Source organism: Tamandua tetradactyla, chromosome 4 (genome assembly GCF_023851605.1).
Source record: "Tamandua tetradactyla isolate mTamTet1 chromosome 4, mTamTet1.pri, whole genome shotgun sequence".
Lineage (NCBI taxonomy): Eukaryota > Metazoa > Chordata > Mammalia > Pilosa > Myrmecophagidae > Tamandua > Tamandua tetradactyla.
Genome location: NC_135330.1, coordinates 7,535,320 through 7,557,404, shown reverse-complemented (window position 1 = coordinate 7,557,404; position 22,085 = coordinate 7,535,320). Strand labels below are relative to the sequence as shown.

General features: G+C 50.8%; 1 protein-coding gene across 1 annotated transcript; it reads right to left on the bottom strand.

The window, feature by feature from the left end:
- Positions 1-403: 403 nt before the first annotated feature.
- On the bottom strand, positions 404-12,569 carry CHRNB2 (cholinergic receptor nicotinic beta 2 subunit). Its single transcript, XM_077156306.1, has 6 exons — positions 12,506-12,569; positions 11,206-11,351; positions 10,978-11,022; positions 10,447-10,556; positions 8,654-9,626; positions 404-5,280 (listed from the first exon to the last, which is right to left on the bottom strand). The coding sequence occupies exons 1-6, from the start codon at positions 12,567-12,569 to the stop codon at positions 5,110-5,112; spliced, it is 1,509 nt and encodes a 502-aa protein (XP_077012421.1). The 3' UTR covers positions 404-5,109.
- Between the last annotated feature and the right edge of the window lie 9,516 nt (positions 12,570-22,085).

Genomic DNA, 22,085 nt, shown 5'->3' with positions numbered 1-22,085 from the left:
AGGAAAACATCCTCTGAGATCACACAATATTACACAGATCTCGAGGGGTGCTTTTCCACCCCACCCCCTTCTAAAATTCTGCCAACAGTGCTGTGCATATTTGGAATTAAGTTGCCACCCAGACCAGGACTGATTTGCCTACAGTCTTGAGACAGGTCATTGGCTTTGTACATAGATGGCATCAGAATGTTCCTCCATCCTACATTTCTCTCAAGGAGAATGCATCACTTTCCACATTGTAATTTCCTCCAGGAGTCCCACAAGAGTCATCCTCGACCTTTTAAATATGATATGCCAGAGGACACAATACCCAATGGTGAGGCTGCCCTCCTCATCTGGGATGCTTTCATCACACAGATGGAGCTGAGGCAGCGGGACTGGTGACATGTTTGGGCGCCCGTCAAGTAAGGATCAGAACTGGAACACAGTGCTGGGTGAACTGAATTTGTATTTTTTAAAGACAGTGAAGGATAATGTATGAGCCTGCTGTGAGGTCCCAGGAATCGCAAGCACCTCTGTCCTCTGTTCTTAGGCAGCTCCTTGTTCTGCCGGGAAGGGACTGTAGTACTCAGGTCTTTTAGAAAGAGGCCAGTTCTTTTATACGTGAGGCAAATGTCCAGACTTCTTCTCTGAAGGGGAAGAGGACTGTCCTTCCCTCCAGCCCATCTCCAGAGTGGACTCAGAAACAAGACTGCCTGCGCGAGCATGAGGAGCGCTTTCTTCAGCTTATCGTTTCAGATACACTTCACCATTTCATCCAAGGGGAGCACAATCTATAACCATTTTCCAGGATTTGGACCCAGATCAAACCAGTGACATGGTGGCATGGCCTCTGGGTGGACTACAGCCTTGACTTGCCAGAGGACAGGGGCCGCGAGAGAAGACCCAGCCACCCCTGCGTCCAGGAGGCTGGTCCTGGCCTCTGCTAGTCCCCTGCCCAGTCCCCAGCAGTCCTTCTTCATAAAGGGTCCTTTTGCCCCGGGCATTACAGGGCTTTGTCCACTACAGGCCTAGCCATCTGGCCTATTCTTTCCCATCTATGAGTATATTTGTAAGACAACAGATAATAATTCAAAAGCAGGCTGCTGAATCACTCATTTTCTTTAGAATGTTCTTAACCTCTCCAGCGCTTTCTCTTTGCCCCACGTTTGTCAACCCTGGTCAGGGAGGGTTCCCATCCCCAACCCAAACACAACAGTGACAAGACATCTTTGGAAATAATCTTTTGTCCAAGATTCTTGAGCTCCTAATATCTGTCCTGGGATGGGCCAAACCAGTACCAATACTCCAGGAGTACAGACAAGGGAGGCCTAGGGCAGTGTGGGAGAAATGGTGTCCCAACGACCCTGGGCCTACAGTCCCTTAGGAATTGGCCTTGGACTTGCTGGGTGAATAGTAAAAGGTGGTCATCTATTCTCCGTCTGGCCAGCACCAACCGGGCAGTGAAGGATACTATGATAACCTGCCCAACTGTCTAGACACGGGGCAAACAAAGCGAGTCCACTCTGGCTTTGGGAGTAAATTCAAGGAAGACCGCAAATCCCCTCACTTTCCTCCCAAGGAGTGTACTTCCCTTCCCCAAGGCAAGAGAAGGATTCTGGGGTCAGCCTCGGGTTCCAGGCCCAGCACTACTCACCTAGCGAAAACGAGGTGGACTCCCTCTCTAGATGCTTTTTGAGTGGGATAGAGTGCATTAAAGGTGCAGGCATGGAGCAGACACTTACTTAGCAAACAGGAGCTAAAACACTGTTTGGGAGGGGGTACAAAACATGGGTCGGTGCCCTCAAATCCAGGGAGCATTCCCTATCTCCTTAGAAGGACACGCTCTTATCCTCCCTCTGCAGAAAATTTCTGGGGGCTGCCCGTGTCTTGTTGGCATTTACATGTTCACTAACTTGGCACTATCTGCTCCAGTACCAGATCTCACTCTGCCAGGACACTGCCTCCCTTCCACTGCAATGTCACCTATGAGAAGCAGACAGCCACTTGGCACCAGCCCATGCACACGTGCATCTTTTCAGACAAAACTGGCTATTGGGTTACCTGTGGTCTTGCCATCCTCCCTGCCCACCTTGCCTGGCTTTCAATCCTGTTTCTCTCTCTTCAGACCGGTAGCCTCAGAACCTTGCCCAACACTGAGCTGGGTACTGACTGCTCTCCAGAGGCAGCCCCACCACAAAGGGGCCAAGGAGCTTCCCTGACAGCCCCCAGGGAAGGACATGAGACCCAAGAGGGAGAAAAGCTACTTCCCTAAAGCTTTCAAGTGCCCTTGAGGTTCAAGCTCTGTACTGACATGTGGTCATGCCTTGCCCACGGTAAGGGAACCCTCCTTCAACCACCCCTGTCCTCCCTTCCTCCCCTATTGTGATGGTCCCTAAAGGGCTGCACCCAGATGGAGGGAACGGCATTGCCCCAGGGACCCCTGGATACCTGTGCAGTGGACACTGCCCAGTCAACCGCTCTATGTTCACAACCCCTCTTCCTAGCTGCGATCCTTAGCTGGCTCTATGACCCTAGCCAGTTCCTTATACAAGACAGACAATGAACAATCCTTGTGTCAAAGGGGCCATGGAAAGGAGTTGGAGTAGCTGCTTTCTAACATGCCCTCTGGCACTGTTTGGTGACTCACTTGGGCCACAACCACTTGCAGGAACCCTAACAGCAAGTACAGCCCCAGCAGCAGTGGCCAGGGCCTCCCAGCAGCCCAGGCCCTGGAGAGGAGCCTGGGAGGGCCAGGAAAGAGGACCTCAGGCCGGCCTGCCCAGCCCCAGAGTGTTGCTGTTCCAGGCTCTACGAGTTTGTGGTGGGATCGGGCATAATACAGGCAACGCTCAACTCCTTGCGCTACAGGAAGGGGGGTTCCGTGGCGCAGAGACACACACTCCCCTGGAAGAGTTTTCCGGGAGCCCGTTCTGGCAGGTGGGGAAACGTCCATCTCCCGCAGCCAGCGGCTCAAGGTCCCAGTGATGTTCTCCCACAGCCTGGGGTCCCTAAGTGCACACCTGTCTCAGGGCAGCGTGAGGGGGCCCCCAGATGGGGAGTTGGGGCAGGGGCAAGGCAGGGGCAGGGGCTCAACCAAGAGGTGGAATGAAACTTTGCTGAGAATGCTCCGGAGAGAGGCCACCTTTTGGAACCGCCTGAGCACTCCTGTGATGTCTCTCTCCAGCTGCTCCCCCAGCTCCCAGCCCTGTTTGAAGGGACTTACTTTGCTCAAGGAGGAGCTGGGGAGATGGGTGGGTCTGAGAGTGAGGCTGGCATGACAGGTGACCCCATCGCCACCAGCTCTGATTGCCTCTCAGGCTCAACATCCAGGAAACATGCATTCCATGGCAGGTTCAGCACTCAGCTTGTTTTCAAATATCACTGTGTCCTCGCAGCAACCCCACGGGGAGGCACCACTACCCCTTGTTTGATAGCCAGAGGCTGAGGGCCAGCAAAGCAAAGGGACTCAGTAAGCGGCAGAGTAGAACAAGACGCAGACTCAGTGGTTCCTGGCCTCTGCTCCTTGCCTACGAGTCTCCTTCCGCCATCGGCAGCGCCCCCCGCCTCCCCGGGGCCCGGATGACAGGAGTCCCAGCTGGCTCCAGAGAAGAGAACGGCCCGTGTCAGGCCAGGCCCCTCGGGCGCACTTGCCAAGTGACCCTCTGTGACCTGCCATCTGCTCCCTGGCGCGGAGCACAGGCTGGGACCACAGGCTGGGACCACAAACCAGAGCCAGTCAAGGTAGTGGGGGGGGCATGTCCGGAGGTCCCTTAAGAGGTCTGTTTCCTGGAGTAACAGGCTGGGGGCCTCAAGGTGACCCCAGGAGCAGCATCAGGGTGCAGCCTCCAGGATGAGGCGCTGAAGCCTGTGCTTTCGGGGGCGTGGCTCGCAGCTGCCCACTTGTCCCCCTGAAGTTCTACATCAAACCTGCTCAGGCTTGAGGGGGAGGAGTCAGGTAAGGGGACCACTGCAGGAAGGATGGAAGCAGAACCAAGGGTGAAAGCAGGAGCAATGCTGACATGAGAGCCGCGCCCCACAGCGGCCATCTCCGGCCTGACCCAGCTCTGGGGCAGGCAAAACGCTGGGTGTGCTTAAAGCTAAACTGCTTAGTTTACTTCCTTCAAACAGCCAGTGAATGCAAAGTGGAGGGAAAAACAGGGTGCGTGCAGATAGCTTTCAGGTAGGTCCAGGAGAAAGGGTCAGAGACCCAGCCCTGCTTGTCCCCACTCTGGGCCTGTGTCCTCATCTGTGACATGGCTTGTACGGGAAGCCGTGACTGCAGCAGGTTCCTCCAGCCCCCAAAGCTGGTGAACTTGCCGTTCCCACACAGCTCAGGGGTGCACTCAGGCTCCAAGCAAATCATCAAAAGCCCCAGCATTTGGAGACCGTATCCTCCACCCCCCCGAGATCGCGGGAGGAGGGGAGGAGAGGGAAATCTGGGAGCTGCTGAGAACTCTCCACCAGCTCAAGGGGAGCTGGAGTTTGCCTCCTGACCTCTCAGAAGCAAGGGGCTTTGGGACTGAGACTCTTCCCTGAGAGTCTGTGCTCAGCTCTAGGGTCAGTCCTCTGGGCAGGAGCCTCTGCCCACCGAGAGGTGCACCTGACCCCGCTGCCGCCCACTCACGTAGGAACAGATTCCGGGTCACCTCTCCTCTTGCTCTTCCTCCTGCGCGACATGAGGCCAGGCCAGCCCAGCACAGTCAGAGCCCCGGTCTCACCCCAGGCCAACGCTGCCTCCTCCCTTACTCCCTTTCTCCCATGACTCAGAGGCAGCAGATGATTTTGCCCCCTTCTTGGCCCTTTCCCCATCACACTCTCCTCAGGGTGGAAGGCTCTGACCTCTCTGTTGGCCACTTCTCAGCCTGCATCCTCCACCATCATCGCTCTTGCCTGGGTTGGTAAAAAAAAGAGAGAGAAGAAGGGCGGCCAAGACGTGCCGCAGCTGGTCTGGCCTCCAGGTGGAGCCGGCAGTGTGTGTGGGGGGGGTGCAGGGGGGGGGCTCCAGGTGAAGCAAAAGGATGGATGTGTGGGAGCACTGCCCCATCTCCTGGTGGCTCCCTAAGACTCCCCCCCACCCAGTGTACAACAGAGGGTAAGGGGTGAAGGAGCACGGAGCCGGGAGGGGCCTCACTTGGAGCTGGGAGCCGGGTGGTCGGGCTGGAGGAAGGTGGCAGTGGCGTAGTTCTGGAAGAGGGGCTGCAGGAACATGCCGACGGTGCCAAAGACACAGACGAAGACAAAGATCCAGAGGAACAGGCGGTCAATCACCATGGCAACATACTTCCAGTCCTCACTCACCTGGATGGAAGAGATGGAGGAAGCCCAGGTATCAGTCATGTGATACAGGACAGGAGTGGACTGGGTAGAAGCAAGTTCCACCACACGCACACCCCACTCCTCTCCCTCAGCGACCCCAGAGTGACCTGTCTAAAGCACGGTTCTGATTGTGCCCGCATAAAAGCCTTCAATGGCTCGACAACGTTCAGGGCCTATGTAAATTCCCACGTTGGGACTCAAGACTCACACATGACAAATACAAGCCGATCTCCTATTCTCTCCCTCCCTATAACTCAGACTTACCAAACCCCAATGTGTCCTCTCAAGTCTGCACCTTTGGGTTTTCTTTGTGTCTAGAATTCCTGTCTTCTTTTTCACTATCTGGTGAACTCTTATGCATCCTTCAAAACCCAAATCAAGTGTTGTTCCCTCAATACAGCTTCCCTGCCCCTACCCACCCACCAGTCAGAATGTATCCCTGGTTTCAGAATGTCTCCTCTGGTTTCCCTAAGCACTCTGTACACATCTCCATCACATTTTTACTGCACTATAGTGTCATTTCAATTTGTGTGTCTGTCTCCACACTAAGCTACGACCTCTGAAATACAGGGCCCTTGTCGAATTCATCTTCGTAATCAGGCATCTGAAATAGCGTGTCCAGCAAAAAGGTGTCAAATGAGTGAATGAAAAGCTGTCCCTACAGGCCTCACACTTTATATGACTGTACGGAAAGCCCCATCCAATAGCTCCACCCTGGGCATGGGGGCCCCAGAGGGCAAGGCCTGCACCCCAGCTGTAACACATGAGACGGAAAGATGACACCCTCTATGAGGCTGAGAGCTAGCCACAGGGCTGCATGACGGGCTGGCCTGTCCTCAGAAGCCCCCCACTCCCTGGATCTGGGTCCTTGAACACATGGTAGCCTGGGACCTGGTCAGTTTGGGAGATGAGGAAGAGCTAATTGTCTGCTTCATTTAATAAGAAGCTGAATAATCACTCACGTCTCAGTTTTGCCTACTATGTACCTGGCACCATGCCACACACTGAGAACACAGCTGAGAGCAGAACAAACACATCTGGAGGTTTACAGTCGACTGAGGGAGATGGATACAAAAATAAGGATGAAATAATTACACACTGGTAGGTACTTACAAAGAAACAAAGGGCTGAGACTGGGAAATGGAGGGGAATATATCATTTAGAGTGTGATCTGGGAAGGCCTCTTTGAGAAAGTGATATTTAAGCAAAGATCTGATGAGTGAGAAGGAGCCAGCTATGTCAGGAATAAATGGAAGAAGGAAAAAGATCAGACAAACCCAAATTGAGAGACATTCAATCAGCCTGTACCAAGGGTACTTCAAAAAAGTTTAGTCATAAAAGAAAAGCTGAAAAACTATTCCAGATTAAAGGAAACTCAAGAGACATTACAACCAAATGCATTTTTTTTTTTTTTTTTTTTTAAGAGGGAGGAAGGGAAGGAAAGACAGAGAAAGAAGGAAGGATGGAAGGAAGGAAGTGAGGAAGAAAGGGAAACATTTTTAAACATTTTCTTGTTTTATTATATTTTGTTTGTTTGTTTGTTTTTTACATGGGCTGGGGCCGGGAATCGAACCGGGGTCCTCCGGCACGGCAGGCAAGCACTCTTGCCCGCTGAGCCACTGCGGCCCGCCCCCAAATGCATTTTGAGATCTTGGAAGGAGTGGAATGTTATGAAGGACAGTACTGAGAAAATGGGGAAAATGTGAGTACAGACCATGTATTAGATAAATGTCATGTATTAATGCTAACCTTCCTGAAATAATCACAGAAACAATATTATGCAAGAGGATATTCCTGTTCTTAGGAGATATATGCTAAAGTATTTTTGGATAAACGGTCATAATGTCTGCAACTTACTCTCAAACGACAGCACAAACAAAATTAGGAATAATAATTGTTAAAAAAGTAATAAAAGGACAGTCCCAGGAAAAGGACCCATATGTGCAAAGGCCCTGTGGCAAGAAAGAGCATGGCATGCTAAGGATAGTCAAACAGATAAGTCAGTGACCCGTGCAAGGGGGTGATGGGACAAGGTGAGGTCATCAAGAATGATGATGCCAAGTTTTTAGTCTAGGCTCCTGGATGGACAGTGATGCCAGTTACTAAAAGATGGGCCAACTGGGGGAGGAGCAAGTCGGTGGTGGGGATGCAGCGCGAGCGCTCTATTTGGACATGTGAGGCCGAGACGCCGTGAAGCATGCAAGTAGGTCACTGCATCCTCAGCGCCTCGCTCAGTAAATGCACAGTGAGTGGACCGCTGCAGGGGAGGCGGAGCAGCGACTCGTCTGAGCCCCTGCATTCTCGCACCCCCTACCTGACCTCAGCCGGCTCTGGGGTTCCCGCCCCCATCTCCTCCAGCCTCCTGCCCACCTCTTGCTCTTTCAGGATCATAATCGGCTGGCTGGCCCAAGTCCCTCCTTATCTCCTGTCCTCCCGGGGGCCAGAAGCGCGGGGTTCTGAGATCCCCCGCCCTTCCTTGTTCCCCAATTGGAAGGTCAGGGTCTCGGTGGAAACCTGCCCGGTCACCACGGCAACAGCCTCGCCTCGCCCGGAACCAGCTAGGTACCCGGAGACTGACGTGGGGCGGAGCCCACCGCAGACCCGAAATGGGAGGCCGTCACCCCGGGACACCCCTCCGGCCTCCCCGCCCAAGGCTCGGGCAGTGCCCGCCCAGGGAGCCGCTGCAGAAACAGCCGGGTTTGCACAACGCCGGGGGTGGGGTGGGGGTCCAAGGAGCTCTCCTCCGCCCGCCCCACTTTCATAAATATTTCATGAGGCCGCCCCCAGGACCCAGAAAAGCAGAAAAGGAATACTGATTTGGTTCTGTCTTCTAGGCGGAGAGCGGGCTCGCGGGACCTCTTAGACACGCCCCCCGGCCCCGCCCCCTTTACTGCCCTCAGCTGTGCTCCAGGCGCGGCCCACAAGGAACCTGTTTCGTTTTGTGCTAAGAGCCACGGACTAAGAATCCAAAGATTCGGGAGTGCAGCAGGCGGGGGGCGGGTCTCGCGGCTACCACCACAGGCCAACTGCATCCCCCAGGGCTTCCTCCCGGGCCCGGCCGCCCTCCCGACACGAAGCGAGCCCCAGGAGGCGTTTCGCCCCAGATCCGAGTCCTCGGGAAGCCGCAAGGTCGTCCCGCTGCCTCCCGCTTCAGGCGGGGCCGTCTCCGGGCAGCCAGCCGGGGCTCCTAAGGCCCGGAATCAGCAGCAGGCCTGACTCGCACCCCCGGACCCCGCGACCCCACCAGCCCTGCGTGCGTAGGGCCCGGGGCTGCCTTCCAGGGGCGGGGCGGGGCCCCGGCAGACCCCGCCCCCTGCAGGCCCCGCCCCCTGCGGGCCCCGCCCGCCGCACTCACGCTCAGGTCGTCGTCCTCGCCGCGCATGTGGTCCGCGATGAAGCGCACGCCGTCCACCGCTTCCTGGAGGCCGCAGGCGCACGGAGCCCCGGCGCGGCGCGGGCCGGCCCCCAGCGCTGGCGCCGCCCCGAAGGCCCCGGCCACGCCCTGGACGGACGCGCGGTTGACGAAGCACGTGCAGGAGTCGGCCCCGGGAGGCTCGCGGAGGCCCCGGGCGCCCTCCCGCTCCCGCTCCCGCTGGCGCCTGCGTAGACGGAGGCGCTGGCGCGCACAGCGGTGCCGCGGCTGCTGCATGAAGAGCAGCGCCGGCAGCTTCTCCAGGAAGACGACCTTGACCCAGGGCGCCATGGTGTGCGTGGTGGGCGAGCGGTGGTGCACGTTGAGCACGCACACGCTGGTGACGATGGAGAAGGTGACGAGCACCATGGTGAACATGAGGTACTTGCCGACGAGCGGCACATCCAGGGAGGTGGGCGGCACGATCTTGGAGATGAGCAGCAGGAAGACGGTGAGCGCCAGCAGCACGGAGATGCACAGCGTCATCTTCTCACCGCAGTCGGACGGCAGGTAGAAGACCAGGATGGCCAGTGAGGTGATGAGCACGCAGGGGATGATGAGGTTGATGGTGTAGAAGAGCGGCTTGCGGCGGATGATGAAGTCGTAGGTGATGTCCACGTAGGTGGAGTCGTCGGGGTTCTCGTTGCGTCGGCCCGGCAGAGCCACGATGTCCCACTCGCCGCTGGGTGTGAAGTCGTCCAGGCTGGCTGCTTCGCTCTTGAGCACCAGGTCGATCTCGGTGCGGTCGTAGGTCCACGACCGGAACTTCATGGTGCAGTTCTGCTGGTCAAACGGGAAGTGCTTCACCTCGATCTTGCAAGCGCTCTTGTAGATGGCCGGTGGCAGCCAGAAAATGCTGCCGTCGTAGGAGACCACGGCGTTGGAGTAGAAGGACACCTCGTACATGCCATCGGCACTGCCACGAGGCGGGCACAGTCAGCCAGGGCCCCGGCTTGAGCGTCCCTCCATGCCCACCCACCAACCTAGCCCTGAGTGGAAGGAAAGAAATGCCAGAGGTGGATAGGGGAGAACCCAGACCTGAGGGAGTCAGTGCTCATCCAGGAGCATAGAAAGGTGGAACAGGAATTGAACAAGAGGGAGGGGAGCAGGTCGGTGGGGAGCAGGTCGGTGGGCAGCAGAGGTGTCCTGGCCAGGGGGGTGGGTGGAGGGAGGGGAGGTGTCAGCATCCTGAATGCTGGTTACTCTTCTTGAGGCTAGAGAGGTTGGGCAAGCTGGGGAGGCTGGGGGGAGGAGCCCTAAGCAATGGAGGGGAGGGGCAGGTGGGAGGAAATGGAGAGAGGTGGGTTTGGTTTTTTGGGTTTTTTAAATCTTGGAAGTAAGAGCGATTATTGTAGGAGAAGGGCTGGAACTTGGAGGAGAAACTGGGGTCTCAAGGTTCTTTGACCCTGCCCAGGCTTCCAGGAAACCCTATTCTTGAATCAGTTTAGCCAATGAAGGCTGTCAATCTTTCTGCCGCACTCTAGCTCCAATACTGGGGGTCCTAACTGCCTGCGAGGGGCCCGGCCACGGCCCACGTCACCTTGGTTGTCCACACAGTACCTCACCGGGCTGGGTGTCTAGGCCCATCTGGGTAGTGACTATTCGTGTTTTTACCAAAAAAAAGTTCCTTCTCTTTTCCACCAAGAGCTAATTTCTCTTCCTCCCTCAAGGCCTCTTTTCTCTCGGAACCCTCCCAGGGTCTTCACCCATTTCCCCCTTGCCTGTGAGTCACCTACTTGTTGTACAGGACCACATCCGGGAGCCAGATGTGCTTGGAAGGGAGCCGAACTTTCTTCATGTTGTCGAACTCCTCGGGCTTCCAGGTGAGGCGGTAGTCCTCCCACTCCTGGGGAAGGGGGAGCGGGGGAGCCCTCACCTCTGCCCTGCGAGAGGCTGGAGCTCAAGGATAGGAACAGGATCAAGGAGGGTCTCAAAAGCTAGCTCCTCCCCACAGCGACTCCTCTGCCCAGCACGTGTGGCTTGCAAGATACTTTCGCATTTAATTTGCCCATAGACGCCAAGGCATTAATTAGAATCTACATTTTACAAATAAGAAAATGAGTCTTGGAGAGTTTAGCACGTTCAGAGTCGTAGAACTGGCAAGTGGCAGGGCTAAGATTCAAAGTCAGTTATTCAGGACTCCAAAATCTCTACTTTTCTGCCTCTCCTTAGGTCCTTAGGAGAGTGAAAGAGGGAAAAGCACATGCAAAAAAAAAAAAAAAAAGGAGGGAAGACAAGGGCGGGGCTGTGGGTGGGAGGACACCGACCTGGGTCAGCCAGACGTTGGTGGTCATGACCTGTTCCCGCTCGTGCTGCAAGGAACAGAAGTTGTTGAGAAGGTCCTGCTGGCCTGCAGGCCCCTCCCGGCACCCATACACCACCCCCCCCCAAGGCCTCCCCAAGCCTTGGTGCCTCCAGGGGAATCTGCCCAAACATGCAGGCATTCCGGCTGAGCTGACTTCAGTAGCCGGGCAGAGTTTGGGACCCCCACTCACCACACTGATGAGCTGGGCTAGGGACACCATGAGCTGTACTGTCACCAGCTCAGAGCCATTGGTGGCTGGGCGGATGAGCTTGTTGTAGCGGGAAGGGTCCAGGAGGTGCTCCACCAGCCGCTCCTCTGTGTCCGTACTAGAGACTCCTGGGCAGGGATGGGGCAGGAAGTAAATCAGTATGCAAGGAGGTAACTTCACAATCCAGGCCCAACTAGGAAACTAGCTTCCCACTGCTTCATCCCAAAGGATGCTGCGAAATACATAGGTTACCCATGGAGCCCCCAGACCAAGACCCTGGTAAAGAAGACCCTCTGAGATCATTCACCAGGGAGCCCAGACAGAGTCCCACACAGATGCCTCCAGACTAAGAAGCCACTCTGCAAGGATTGGTGGAGACCTGCTTGTCCCCCAAGAGAAGATTTCTCCTTTTGTGGCTTTCCCCAACCAATACCCATGACTCAGTAAGTGTTTTGTAGGGTAGAAAAAGGGGGAAACCGTTATTTGTACCACACCGCACACCCTTACTCCTCAGCACCCATCTGTGTGTGCAGGGAACACTGCCTCCACGTGTGACCGGGGCTTTGACCATCTCTGCCCACCTCCCACACCCTACCAATTGGAATAGAATATTTGGGTTCAGTGTCAAAGACACTGGGTCCTGAGCTCAGTGTCAGGACCTTTAGCTAGTCCCAAATCCCAGTGCCCATGAGCTAGCACAGGGGTGTGGAAACCCACTCAGTCATGCATTCCCTTTGTACCTGCCCTTCTGTGCATCCTCTTCTGCAACTCTGCACCCTCTCACACACCCACCCACTCTGGCCCTCAGACCGTCCATGTCTCCTGCCCCACCTTACAGGAGAGTAAAGAAGTCAGTTCTTTGCCCTTTCCGTCTTGCCCCTGTGGCTGACCAGACTTGGGAGTGGAATGTGGGGCGCATGAAAGGATGGGGAAACGGGACTGCTGAGTCAGGTAGATTTCTTGAGATAATGTTTCACAAGAAACCAAATGGCATCTCAGCTGCCGTCAAGAGTCTGCCCTCCTGCCACTCCAGAAAGCCTGGGAGTTACCGTTCTCCTTCCTTCTGTGCCCACAGCCTTCCCCCTCCGCACAACCACTGTCCCGTTCGCAGCACTTCCTTGCATCACTTACTCCTTCGGATATCTCCTCCAAGTTCAGTCTCCCTCCAGTCCCCAGGGTCCCTCCCCTTCACCTTCCCTTTCACCTGGCCAGGGTGAAACAGAGCACGGCGAACCTTGGGCCAGTGGCCGAGATAGGGGAGCCTGGCCGGTGCCGTCCTTACCCGGGCACAGCCGGAGGAGGCCAAAGCTGAAGAGCAGCGCCATGGGGCCGAAGCTCCAGGCCATGCCACGGGCATAGCTCGCGGCCTCGCCAAGACCGGCTCGAGCGCGCCGCGGGCTGGAGGGCCGAGGGCGGGCCGCTGTCCGTGGTGCTGACGCCGGCCCCGCGCGCTCGGCGCCCGCAAGAGCTGCGCCCGGAAGGTGCTCGCGGCTTCCAGGGCGGGTCCGCCTCCGCCACGACGGTTCCGGGGGCTCGAGAAGCGGGCAGGACGGAGGAAGCAGCTTCTCGCTTACCCCGGTCCGAGCTGGCGGGGGGCTTTCCGGCTCCTGTGCCAGAGCCTACGATTGGGACAGGGAGTGGGAGGAGTCTCCGCCCCGGAGACGGAAGTGCCCGAGACCAGAGAGAAGGGGAGGGGGGCGTCTCTGGGTGGGATGTCTGGAGGGGTCCTGCCGGTTTAGGGAGTGCATGCTGGAGAAGGGCGAATGCACGGGACAGGAGGAGTTCTGGGGTCCCGGAGTTGAGACGGGACCTGGAGGCGTATGGAAAGCAGGCCAGGCTGGAAACGACAGCGGCTCGAGGGCCAGCATGAGGGGGCGGGAGTCGGGAGGGGCTTCTGGGGTTCCCTTGCTCCTTTTTTCTCTCTTCAAATTCAAATAATTCTGCTCCCCAGGATGACTAAGGATACAGCAAGGAAAATGAACAAGGTGCCCTTGGAGAAAGAGATAGGGGACGTGCGTTTACTATTTTAAGAAAGCAAACAGCTTTGGGGACAGGGAAGCTTTTCCTCACCTGTCCCCTTCTCTCTCTGCCTGCATAAACTCCCTTAAAGGACAGGCTTCCTGCCCCCCCTCCTCCAGGGGCCTAAGGGCTGGATTTGCCTGAATAGAAGGTAGTGGTGAAGACCTTAAAGAATGAGAGGATGTGACCCTTACCAACTAGCCTTTCCAACCCTCCTCCCTTCCACTCCTATCCTTGGTTCCTTCATGCCTAGGGGATCAGGGAGTCATTTCACAGAGGCCTGCCTGAGAATGAAGCTCACACAGAGAGGAGCACAACTGAGAAGTGGTGACGCTTGGATCTTGAAAGCCCCAAACTTTTAGCTACTGAGTCAATAAAGCACACACGCACCCATTTTTTTTTTCTTAAGCACGTAGGATTTGTTTGTTTGTTTTTGGTCACTTTCAACCAAAAGCTTCCTAACTAAATCACCTTTGTCTAGCAGGGCGCTACCTTGTTCCATCCCTATCTCTTCAATGCCATCTGGAACACTCTACCCCCAGCTCTACACTCCAGCTACTGGCAATGTTTTTAAGTTCCTTGAACTTCTTATCTCCCCAACTCTACAAACTTCAGGCCTTTTAAACATTTAGTTCCCTTTGGCAATTTTATCACCTCATTTACCCCAACCACCTTCTACTTAACATAGCATTTGGCACCAGTCATTTCCTCAAAGGAGCTATATTTGACTCAGCACTGTTTCCAGTGTATTCCCTCATCATACCGTATGTCTTATGTCTTTCTCCCTGCTAGAACCATCAGTCCATGAGGGCAGGGATCAGGTCTGTTTGGTCACTATCGCCAGCACTGAGCAAGGTCTCTGGCTCATAGTAGCCCTCAGTATGTGCATGTCCAGTGAATAAATGAGTCCATCTGAGACAGCTCAGGCAGCTGTCCATCCTGCTAGGCCACACCCAGCACAGCGCCTGGCATATCATAGGATCTCAACAGATAAGGAAAAGGGCCAGTTAAGAATGGCATCTTTTAATGTGCAGGAGGAAATGCCTCTCTAAAATCTCAGCTAAAAGCAATTTATTTAACATGCACACGGTTCCTGGAGTTGAGAGGAAGAAGGGAGACAACTTCCAGAAAAGGACTGGAAAAGAAGTAAGAGGACTACAAGCCCCATAATGCACACGGTAAACATGAAATAATCCTTTTTTTTTTTTTGAGAATTAAATAATTGTTTCTTTAAGGAATAAAAGAAAGGGGTGGAGAATAAAAGCCTTAAAAAAAGGGAAGGAATGTGTGTATTCACTTCACCTGGAGAAAAGGTGAAGGGTAGGAAAAAGACCCACCTTCAACGACTCACATCAACATTTGTTGGCTATCTGTTTGCCAGGAGCTGTATAAGTGTTAAGGACGCGGTGACCGGAAACACCCAGTCCCAGCCAATAAGGAGACCACAGCGAAGACAGCCTCCAAAAACTTATCACACAATGTGGTGGCCAACGTAGTAGAAATATAAACAAGGTACTACGGGAGCTCAGAGCAGAGAGAAGTTAATAGTTACTGAGGGGATAAAAATTCAGCCTGGAAAGATGAGAAACCAATAAAGGCAAGGGTGACTTAAAGGCATTGCAAAATCCTAAAGGGACAAATAGTGTTGCATGTGGATTGTGCTTAGTACTTTCTTCTTTCAGTGGAAGCAGGGTGATTGAAGAAGGCTCTGGAAGTCTTGGGTTATGAAAATCTCTTTCTGGAATGGTTGCTTGTCTCTGGGATGAGGAGTGGGCTGGGGTCATGTGCTTGTTTAAAGACCTAGGCTGCTCCCAGCATGCTCCCTCCAGGCCAGGCCAGCCAGCATGTTCCACAGCCTGTACCTGAAGTTTAATTCTCCAGTTCCGGTCTGTCCAGATGTGAGTCTCTGAACACACCCACTCCCAGTGGCTGAGGAGACCCGCGACCTCCTCCTCATCCCTCCCCTACCCCTACACTCCTGCCGCTCCTGCCTTGCGTCCAGGGAGAAGGGAAGCCCCGGAATCAGGGCCGGTCCCGAACCAGGCAGGGTGATGTATAAGGAAGGATCGGCCCTGAGTCAAATAGTATCTGGGCAAAGTTTTGGTGGGACCCTCCTGTAGCCTCTGGTGGTAAGGAACATTTTCTCTTGAAAAGTATTGAAATCAATGTTATTTTCCTCGATTTAAGATGTTTTACATTTAATACATGTTGTTGAAGACTGATTGGAAAGCACAAATTAGTAAAACAAAGTAAATACAAAAAGGATTCACAGACCCACCTCCTAGAAAAAAACATTTAGCTCTTAAATATACATATATAATTTCCAAATTAATCTTTCTATATGTACTTAGATAGAACATACATACAGAAAAGTATATAAATTATAAGTATACAGCTAGATAAATTTTCACATGAACAAATTAACATAACCACCACCAACATAAAAAAAATAGAACATTATGAAGATTCTAATATCCTTTTCCGATCATTATTCCCTGCTTTGCAAAAGTAGCTACTGGGGTGTAAGGGCAGTTCAGTGGTGGAATTCTCACCTGCCATGCAGGAGACCCGGGTTTGATTCCCAGTCCATGCACTTCCCAAACAAGCCAAACAAACAGCAAAAAACAAAAATTCAACAAGTAGTACTGCGACAACAGGGTATTCATGGAAAAATAATGAAAGATGACCCCGCCATGCAGTATACAAAAAGAAAGAAAAAAAAGTAGCTACTATGATGCTTTCTAACATCATAGCTTGACTTTGCTTGCTTTAAACTTTAAAGAGATGCAAACGTAATTTTTGGGGTCTTTTTTTCAGCATTATGTTAGTGAGAATCATGGATGTGGTAGTCCATTTATTTTTGTTGCTGTATACTAGTATATGAATATACCACTGCTTATCCATTCCGCTGTCGATGCGTGCCTGTTTTGCTTCCTATTTTGAACTGTTAAAAATAAAACTGCTCCAAGCATTCTTATTCATGTTTTTGATGCACAAATATATGCATTCCTATTGGGTGTATACCTAAATCACATACATTTTTATTTTTATATAAGGAGCACACTATAAAATAGCTATATAACTTTCCCATATCATTTAATGTCTGTCAAGCATCTCTTCATACTAATAAGTATCTTTGATAACTATTTTTAATAGCTGTAAAACATTCCATTAAAGGTATCTTTGCATATATTTTCAATAATTTCCAAGTGAAATTGCTGGGTCAACGGTTTTTAAGTGTTTTGATTATTTTATTATGTTTTGGTAAGTTGACATCCAGAAGGGGCCCAGGCTATAGCAGTGAAGGGCAAACCTCCGCATTTCTTGCCTGTTCTGAGCCCCTTGCTCGGCTCCTTCCCCTCTTCTCAATCATTCATCCTTTGTCTTAGGTCTTTATTCCAACCTCTTTCTGCTTCAGGGGCCAGTTCTTTCAGAATGGCCCCCTATCTCCACCCAAGCAAGTCCGCTTCATCTTCCAGGTTCTTTTCTGAGAGTTAATCTTGGCTAATGTCACCACTCATGGCCCTCACCCTTCCTGGTCCCTATTGTGTTTGCCACTTTGCACAGCACTTGCTCAAGTTTGACTCTAATTCATTCACTGTGCATGGGCTCCTTGAGGGCAGGAATAATAAACAGCAGAAAAATGATTAAATGAAAAGCAGCTGTCACGCACGGAGTCCCTCCTCTGCCGGGGAGAGTGTCCTGTGGCCTGTTCCCACAGGGCCTGTATCTGATTTCTCTCTGCCTTCCCTGTGTCCAGGACAGATCCCAGTACAGATCCGGCAAAGAGTGAGCCCCCAGGACATGTTTGTTGAGTCACCGGCAGGGCCTGTGCCTCTGAGCAAGTCAAGGGGAAGCCTGCCCACCCCTACCCGCACGGGCCCACCTGCTCATTGGTAACACCCAACTTTTGGGGGAGAAAAAAAATCACTACAATCTACTTTCCACAGAGCAGCCAGAGTGAGCTTTTTTCTTTTTTTTGGATTTTTTAAAAAATATTTTCATTATGAACAATGAACCGACATACCAACATCCTTGACATGCATTCTTGTTATCTGAACATTCTTTTTTTTTTGCTTTTTTAAAAAACATTTTTTTATTGTGAGATACAACATACGTACAAAAAAGCAGTATGTTTTTAAAATATATTTTAACAAGTAGTTATAGAGCAGATTTTGAAGTTTGGTGTGGGTTATAGTTCCACAATTTCAGGTTTTTCCTTCTACCTGTTCCAAGACACTGGAGACTAAAAAGAAATGCCAATATACTGATTCAGTGGTGATATTCATTTGTTAAATCCTAACTTCTTTGTTATAACTCCTCCTTCTCCTAGTCTCTAGGGATGTTTGGGCTATGCTTATCTCAACTTTTCATGCCGAAAAGGAGTGTCCACAGTATGGGATGAGGGACAGACCTGGTTGATTTTCTTAGACAGATTGGCACCTCTGGGTTTCAGGACTTACTTGGCCTACAAACCATCTGAAAGTTTTAGGTTTCTGAAAAGTAAACTTAGTGCATGAAACTTCTGTTGAATCTCAGAGCCCTGGGTGGTTTTTTTTGTTTTTTTTTTCTTTCATTTTTTTAAAAATTTATTTTATTTATTAAACATACCTATATACAAACATACATTTTTACCATATGATCATTCCATTCTACATATATCATCAGTAATTCACAGTATCATCACATGGTTGTATATTCATCATCATGATCATTTCTTAGAATATTTGCATCAATTCAGAAAAAGAAACAAAAAGAAAAGAGAAAAAATTCATACATACCATACCCCTTACCCCTCCCTTTCATTGATCACTAGCATTTCAACCTACTAAATTTATTTTAATATTTGTTCCTCCCATTATTGTTCCTATTATTTATTGTTTTTAATCCACATGTTTTACTTATCTGTCCATAAGGTAGATAAAAGAAGCATCAGACACAAGGTTTTCACAATCACACAGTCACATTGCGAAAGCTATATCATTATACAATCATCTTCAAGAAACGTGGCTACTGCCACACAGTGCTACATTTTCAGGCAGTTCCCTCCAGCCTCTCCATTACATCTTAACTAAAAAGGTGATATCTATTTAATGCGTAAGAATAACCTCCAGGATAACCTCTCGGCTCTGTTTGGAATCTCTCAGCCATTGACACTTTATTTTGTCTCATTTCTCTTTTCACCCTTTCAGTCGAGAAGGTTTTGTCAATCCCTTGATGTTGAGTCCCAGCTCATTCTAGGATTTCTGTCCCCTGTTGCCAGGAAGGCCCACACCCCTGGAAGTCATGTCCCACGTAGAGAGGGGGAGGGTGGTGGGTTTGCTTGTCCTGTTGGCTGAGAGAGAGGCCACATCTGAGCAGCAAAAGAGTTTCTCTTGGGGGTGACTCTTAGGCCTATCTTAGGATAACTAACCCTGTCCTTTGCAGGGTCACCTTTCATATGAACAACCCCCAAGGTTGGGGGCTCAGCCTATCGTTTTGGTTGTCCCCACTGCCTGTGAGAATATCAAGAATTCTCCACTTGGGGGAGTTGAAGTTTCCCCCTTTCTCACCATTCCCCTAGGGGACTTTGCAAATACTTTTTTGTTCACTGTTCAAATCACAGAGTGAGCTTTTAATAATTTAAATCATATCACGCCACTCCCTGCTTAAAATCCCCCCATGGTATCTATGCCGGTTTGAAAGGATTTATGTACCCTAAAAAAGCCATGTTTTAATCCTAATCAATCTTGTGGAAGCAACTGTTTCTTTTAAACCTTACTCAGTATTGTATGTTGGAAACTTGATAGATTATCTCCACGGAAATGTGACTCACCCAATCGTGGGTATAAACTTTTGAGAAGAGGGAGAAGTGATTCTATCCATTCTAGGTGGTTCTTGATTACTTTACTGGAATCCTTTAAAAGAGGAAGCATTTTGGGAAAGGCTGGAGATTCTGAGAGAGATAGAGCCTGCACAGCCAGAGACTTTTGGAGAAGAAAGAAAACACCCCCAGGGGAGCTTCATGAAACAGGAAACTCAAAAAAGAAAGCTATGTTCGCTATGTGCCTTTCCAGGTGAGAAAAATCCTGAACTTCATCGGCCTTCTTGAACCAAGATACCTTTCCCTGGATGCCTTAGATCGGACATCTCTATAGCCTTGCTTTAGTTGGGACACTTTCTGGCCTTAAAACTGTGGATTTGCGACTTAATAAATTCCCCCTTTTAAAAGCCATTCTGTTTCTGGTATATTGCATTCCAGCAGCTTAGCAAACTAGAACACTGTTCCACTGCACTTTGAATAAAACCCAGACAACTTACTGTGGCCTCCATAACCCAGCCTCTGTTTTCTTCACTGACCTTGTCTCCTACTCCTTTTTCTTCTTCTCTCAGTAAACTCAAGTCATTCTGATTCTCTAGCTGTTTTTTCACATGGGCAGGCACCGGCCATCAAACCTGGGTCTCTGGCATGGCAGGCGAGAACTCTGCCTGCTGAGCCACCATGGCCTGCCCTCTCAAGCTGTTTTTAAATAACATTTATCGAGCTCTTGCTATGTGTACCATTCTAGGTACATTACACGTGTTACCTCGCTTAATTCTCCCAACATCGCTATGTGGTAGGTACTATACGATCTCCATTTTACAGATGCAGGAACTGAGGCACAGACAGGCTAAGTACCTTGCCCAAGGTCAACCATTAGTAATAGGCAAAGCCAGGCTTTAAAGCTCATGCTCTTAACGGGTATACCATTAGCTTCCTACTTCTAGAACATACCGCCCTTGTTCTTAGTCAGTCTTTGAGGTTGCTGCTCCCTCTGCCTGAAGTGCTCTTTTCAGTCCCTCCCAGTCTGCCTTTTCTTCTTCTTCAGGTCTCAGCTCAAACACTACCTCCCTAGGGAAACCTTCCCTGACTACTGAACTGAAAGTAACCTCCATTCCGTCTCCATCACATGGCCAGACTTGAATTCCCTGCATCTGCTGATCGGATATTAAACTAAATAACCAGTCTGATATTCTTCTGGCTACTTATTGGTCTGACTCCTTCCACTAAAATGGAAGTGCTACAAGAGCACTCTCTGTCTTGTCTACTGCTGAATAAGTAGACCAGTTTCTGGCACATAGCAAAGCCCCATGAATGTTTACTAAATGGTGAATACTTCCTGATTTGTAGTAGTAACAGTAATCACTGCATAGCTGTAGTAGTCAGCATTTGCTGAACAATGTTGTGTGCCCGCTACTGTATTGTTCACCTTACAAATATCATTTCATCCAAACTGGCACAATGACCACCAAGCAAGGCAGGGTTTTATACTGAGTTTAAAGATAAGCAAACCGGTTTGCGGAAATTAAACAACTTGCCTAAGGACCCAACTAGCAAAGCAGAATTGTTCAACTCCAAAACCTGTTTTGCCTAACTCTCCAGCCCATGCTTTTTCCACTCAGCCATGCTATCCCATTCAGAGACTAACTCAAAGTGCAGCAGACTTTCCAATCAATACCCACAGCCCTGCCTTCTCTGTGGAACTCAGAACCCACAGCCCAATGGATGTCTCCAGAATGTCCCCCATCACTAGCTCCTCCACGACACCCCACCTTTCCCACAAAATTCACCTCTCCTTTGAGAAGTCTCAATCTCTGTTACTGCTACAATGACTCCTTGCCCAGACTTTCAGACTCAAAACTCAAGAGATCTTTTGAGCTTCACTGATCTTAAAGTAAAAACCAAACTCCCAAACATGACTTTGAATACCTGTGAAAATCCAGCTCCTGCCTACTTTACCTGCACCATTCTCCCTCCCTCCCTCTGGACACAGGCCTTCTTTCTATTCCTCTGAATTGCCACGGTCCTACCCCAAACCTTCGCACATGCTGTCCCTCGTGCCTGGGAGAGTGTCCGGCCTATCTTTCTCCTTAAGGTAGTTCTATTCATCCTTCAAAACTGAGTATATCACTTGTTCAGGGATGCCTTCCAAGATCCCTGTCTTGTTCTCCCCTGACCCATTTACCATGACTGCAGTTAAGTGAGCGGATGTATAACAATTCTGGAAATGGCTTTCTTCCAGACTAGACGCATGAAAAAGGTGGGAACTGGGTCTGTCTCATAAATGGGCATTCCTGGGGCCTCTCACACAGTAGGGGCTCAGTAAATATCTGTTCATTTCCTCCCACATCTAGTCAATCAATTAACTTTGTAGACTTTACCTTTATTACATTTGTTTTCCCTACTAGAATGCAAGCTCCATGAGGACATGGATTTTTGTTTTATTATTTGCAGCTTCCCTATTATCCAAGTGTTCATTCCAGGAATATACCCATCATTTCTTTTGTTTGTAAGATCCCTGCCCTCCTTATCTCAGCAGCACAGCAGGTAAGACTCCACCCTAGACTTCCTGCTGCCAGAAAACCCACCCTGCCAGAGAGCTGAGATGCCGAACAAAGCAGCAGAGAGGAAGAGAAAGACTTCATTGCAGTGACCATGGCTTTGGGTTTCCTAACGATGGGATTTGGAGAGTCTGTGTAACATTGTGGGCCTGTCTCATCATGTCATTTTCTAATTAAAACACTTTCTAAAATACAGATTTCAGAATCTTCCGCCTGGCTGTGTTTTGTGGGTTTCCTTGGTTAGAGCTTGAGTCAAGTGATATGTGAAAACCTCCAGAAGGAAAGCAGGGGCGAGGGGTGGTGGTGGGGGGCATGGACTTTGGAGACCGGAGAGGGTTTGGTTCTCAAGAACTGTGCTTATTAGCTGTACAGCTTTGAGCAGTAACTCCTTTCCTCCACTTGTATAGGGGGCAGAAATGCTTACCTTGTTATGTTGTTGGGAGGTTAGAAATATGTAAGATACCCTGACTCAGGAAGTGCTT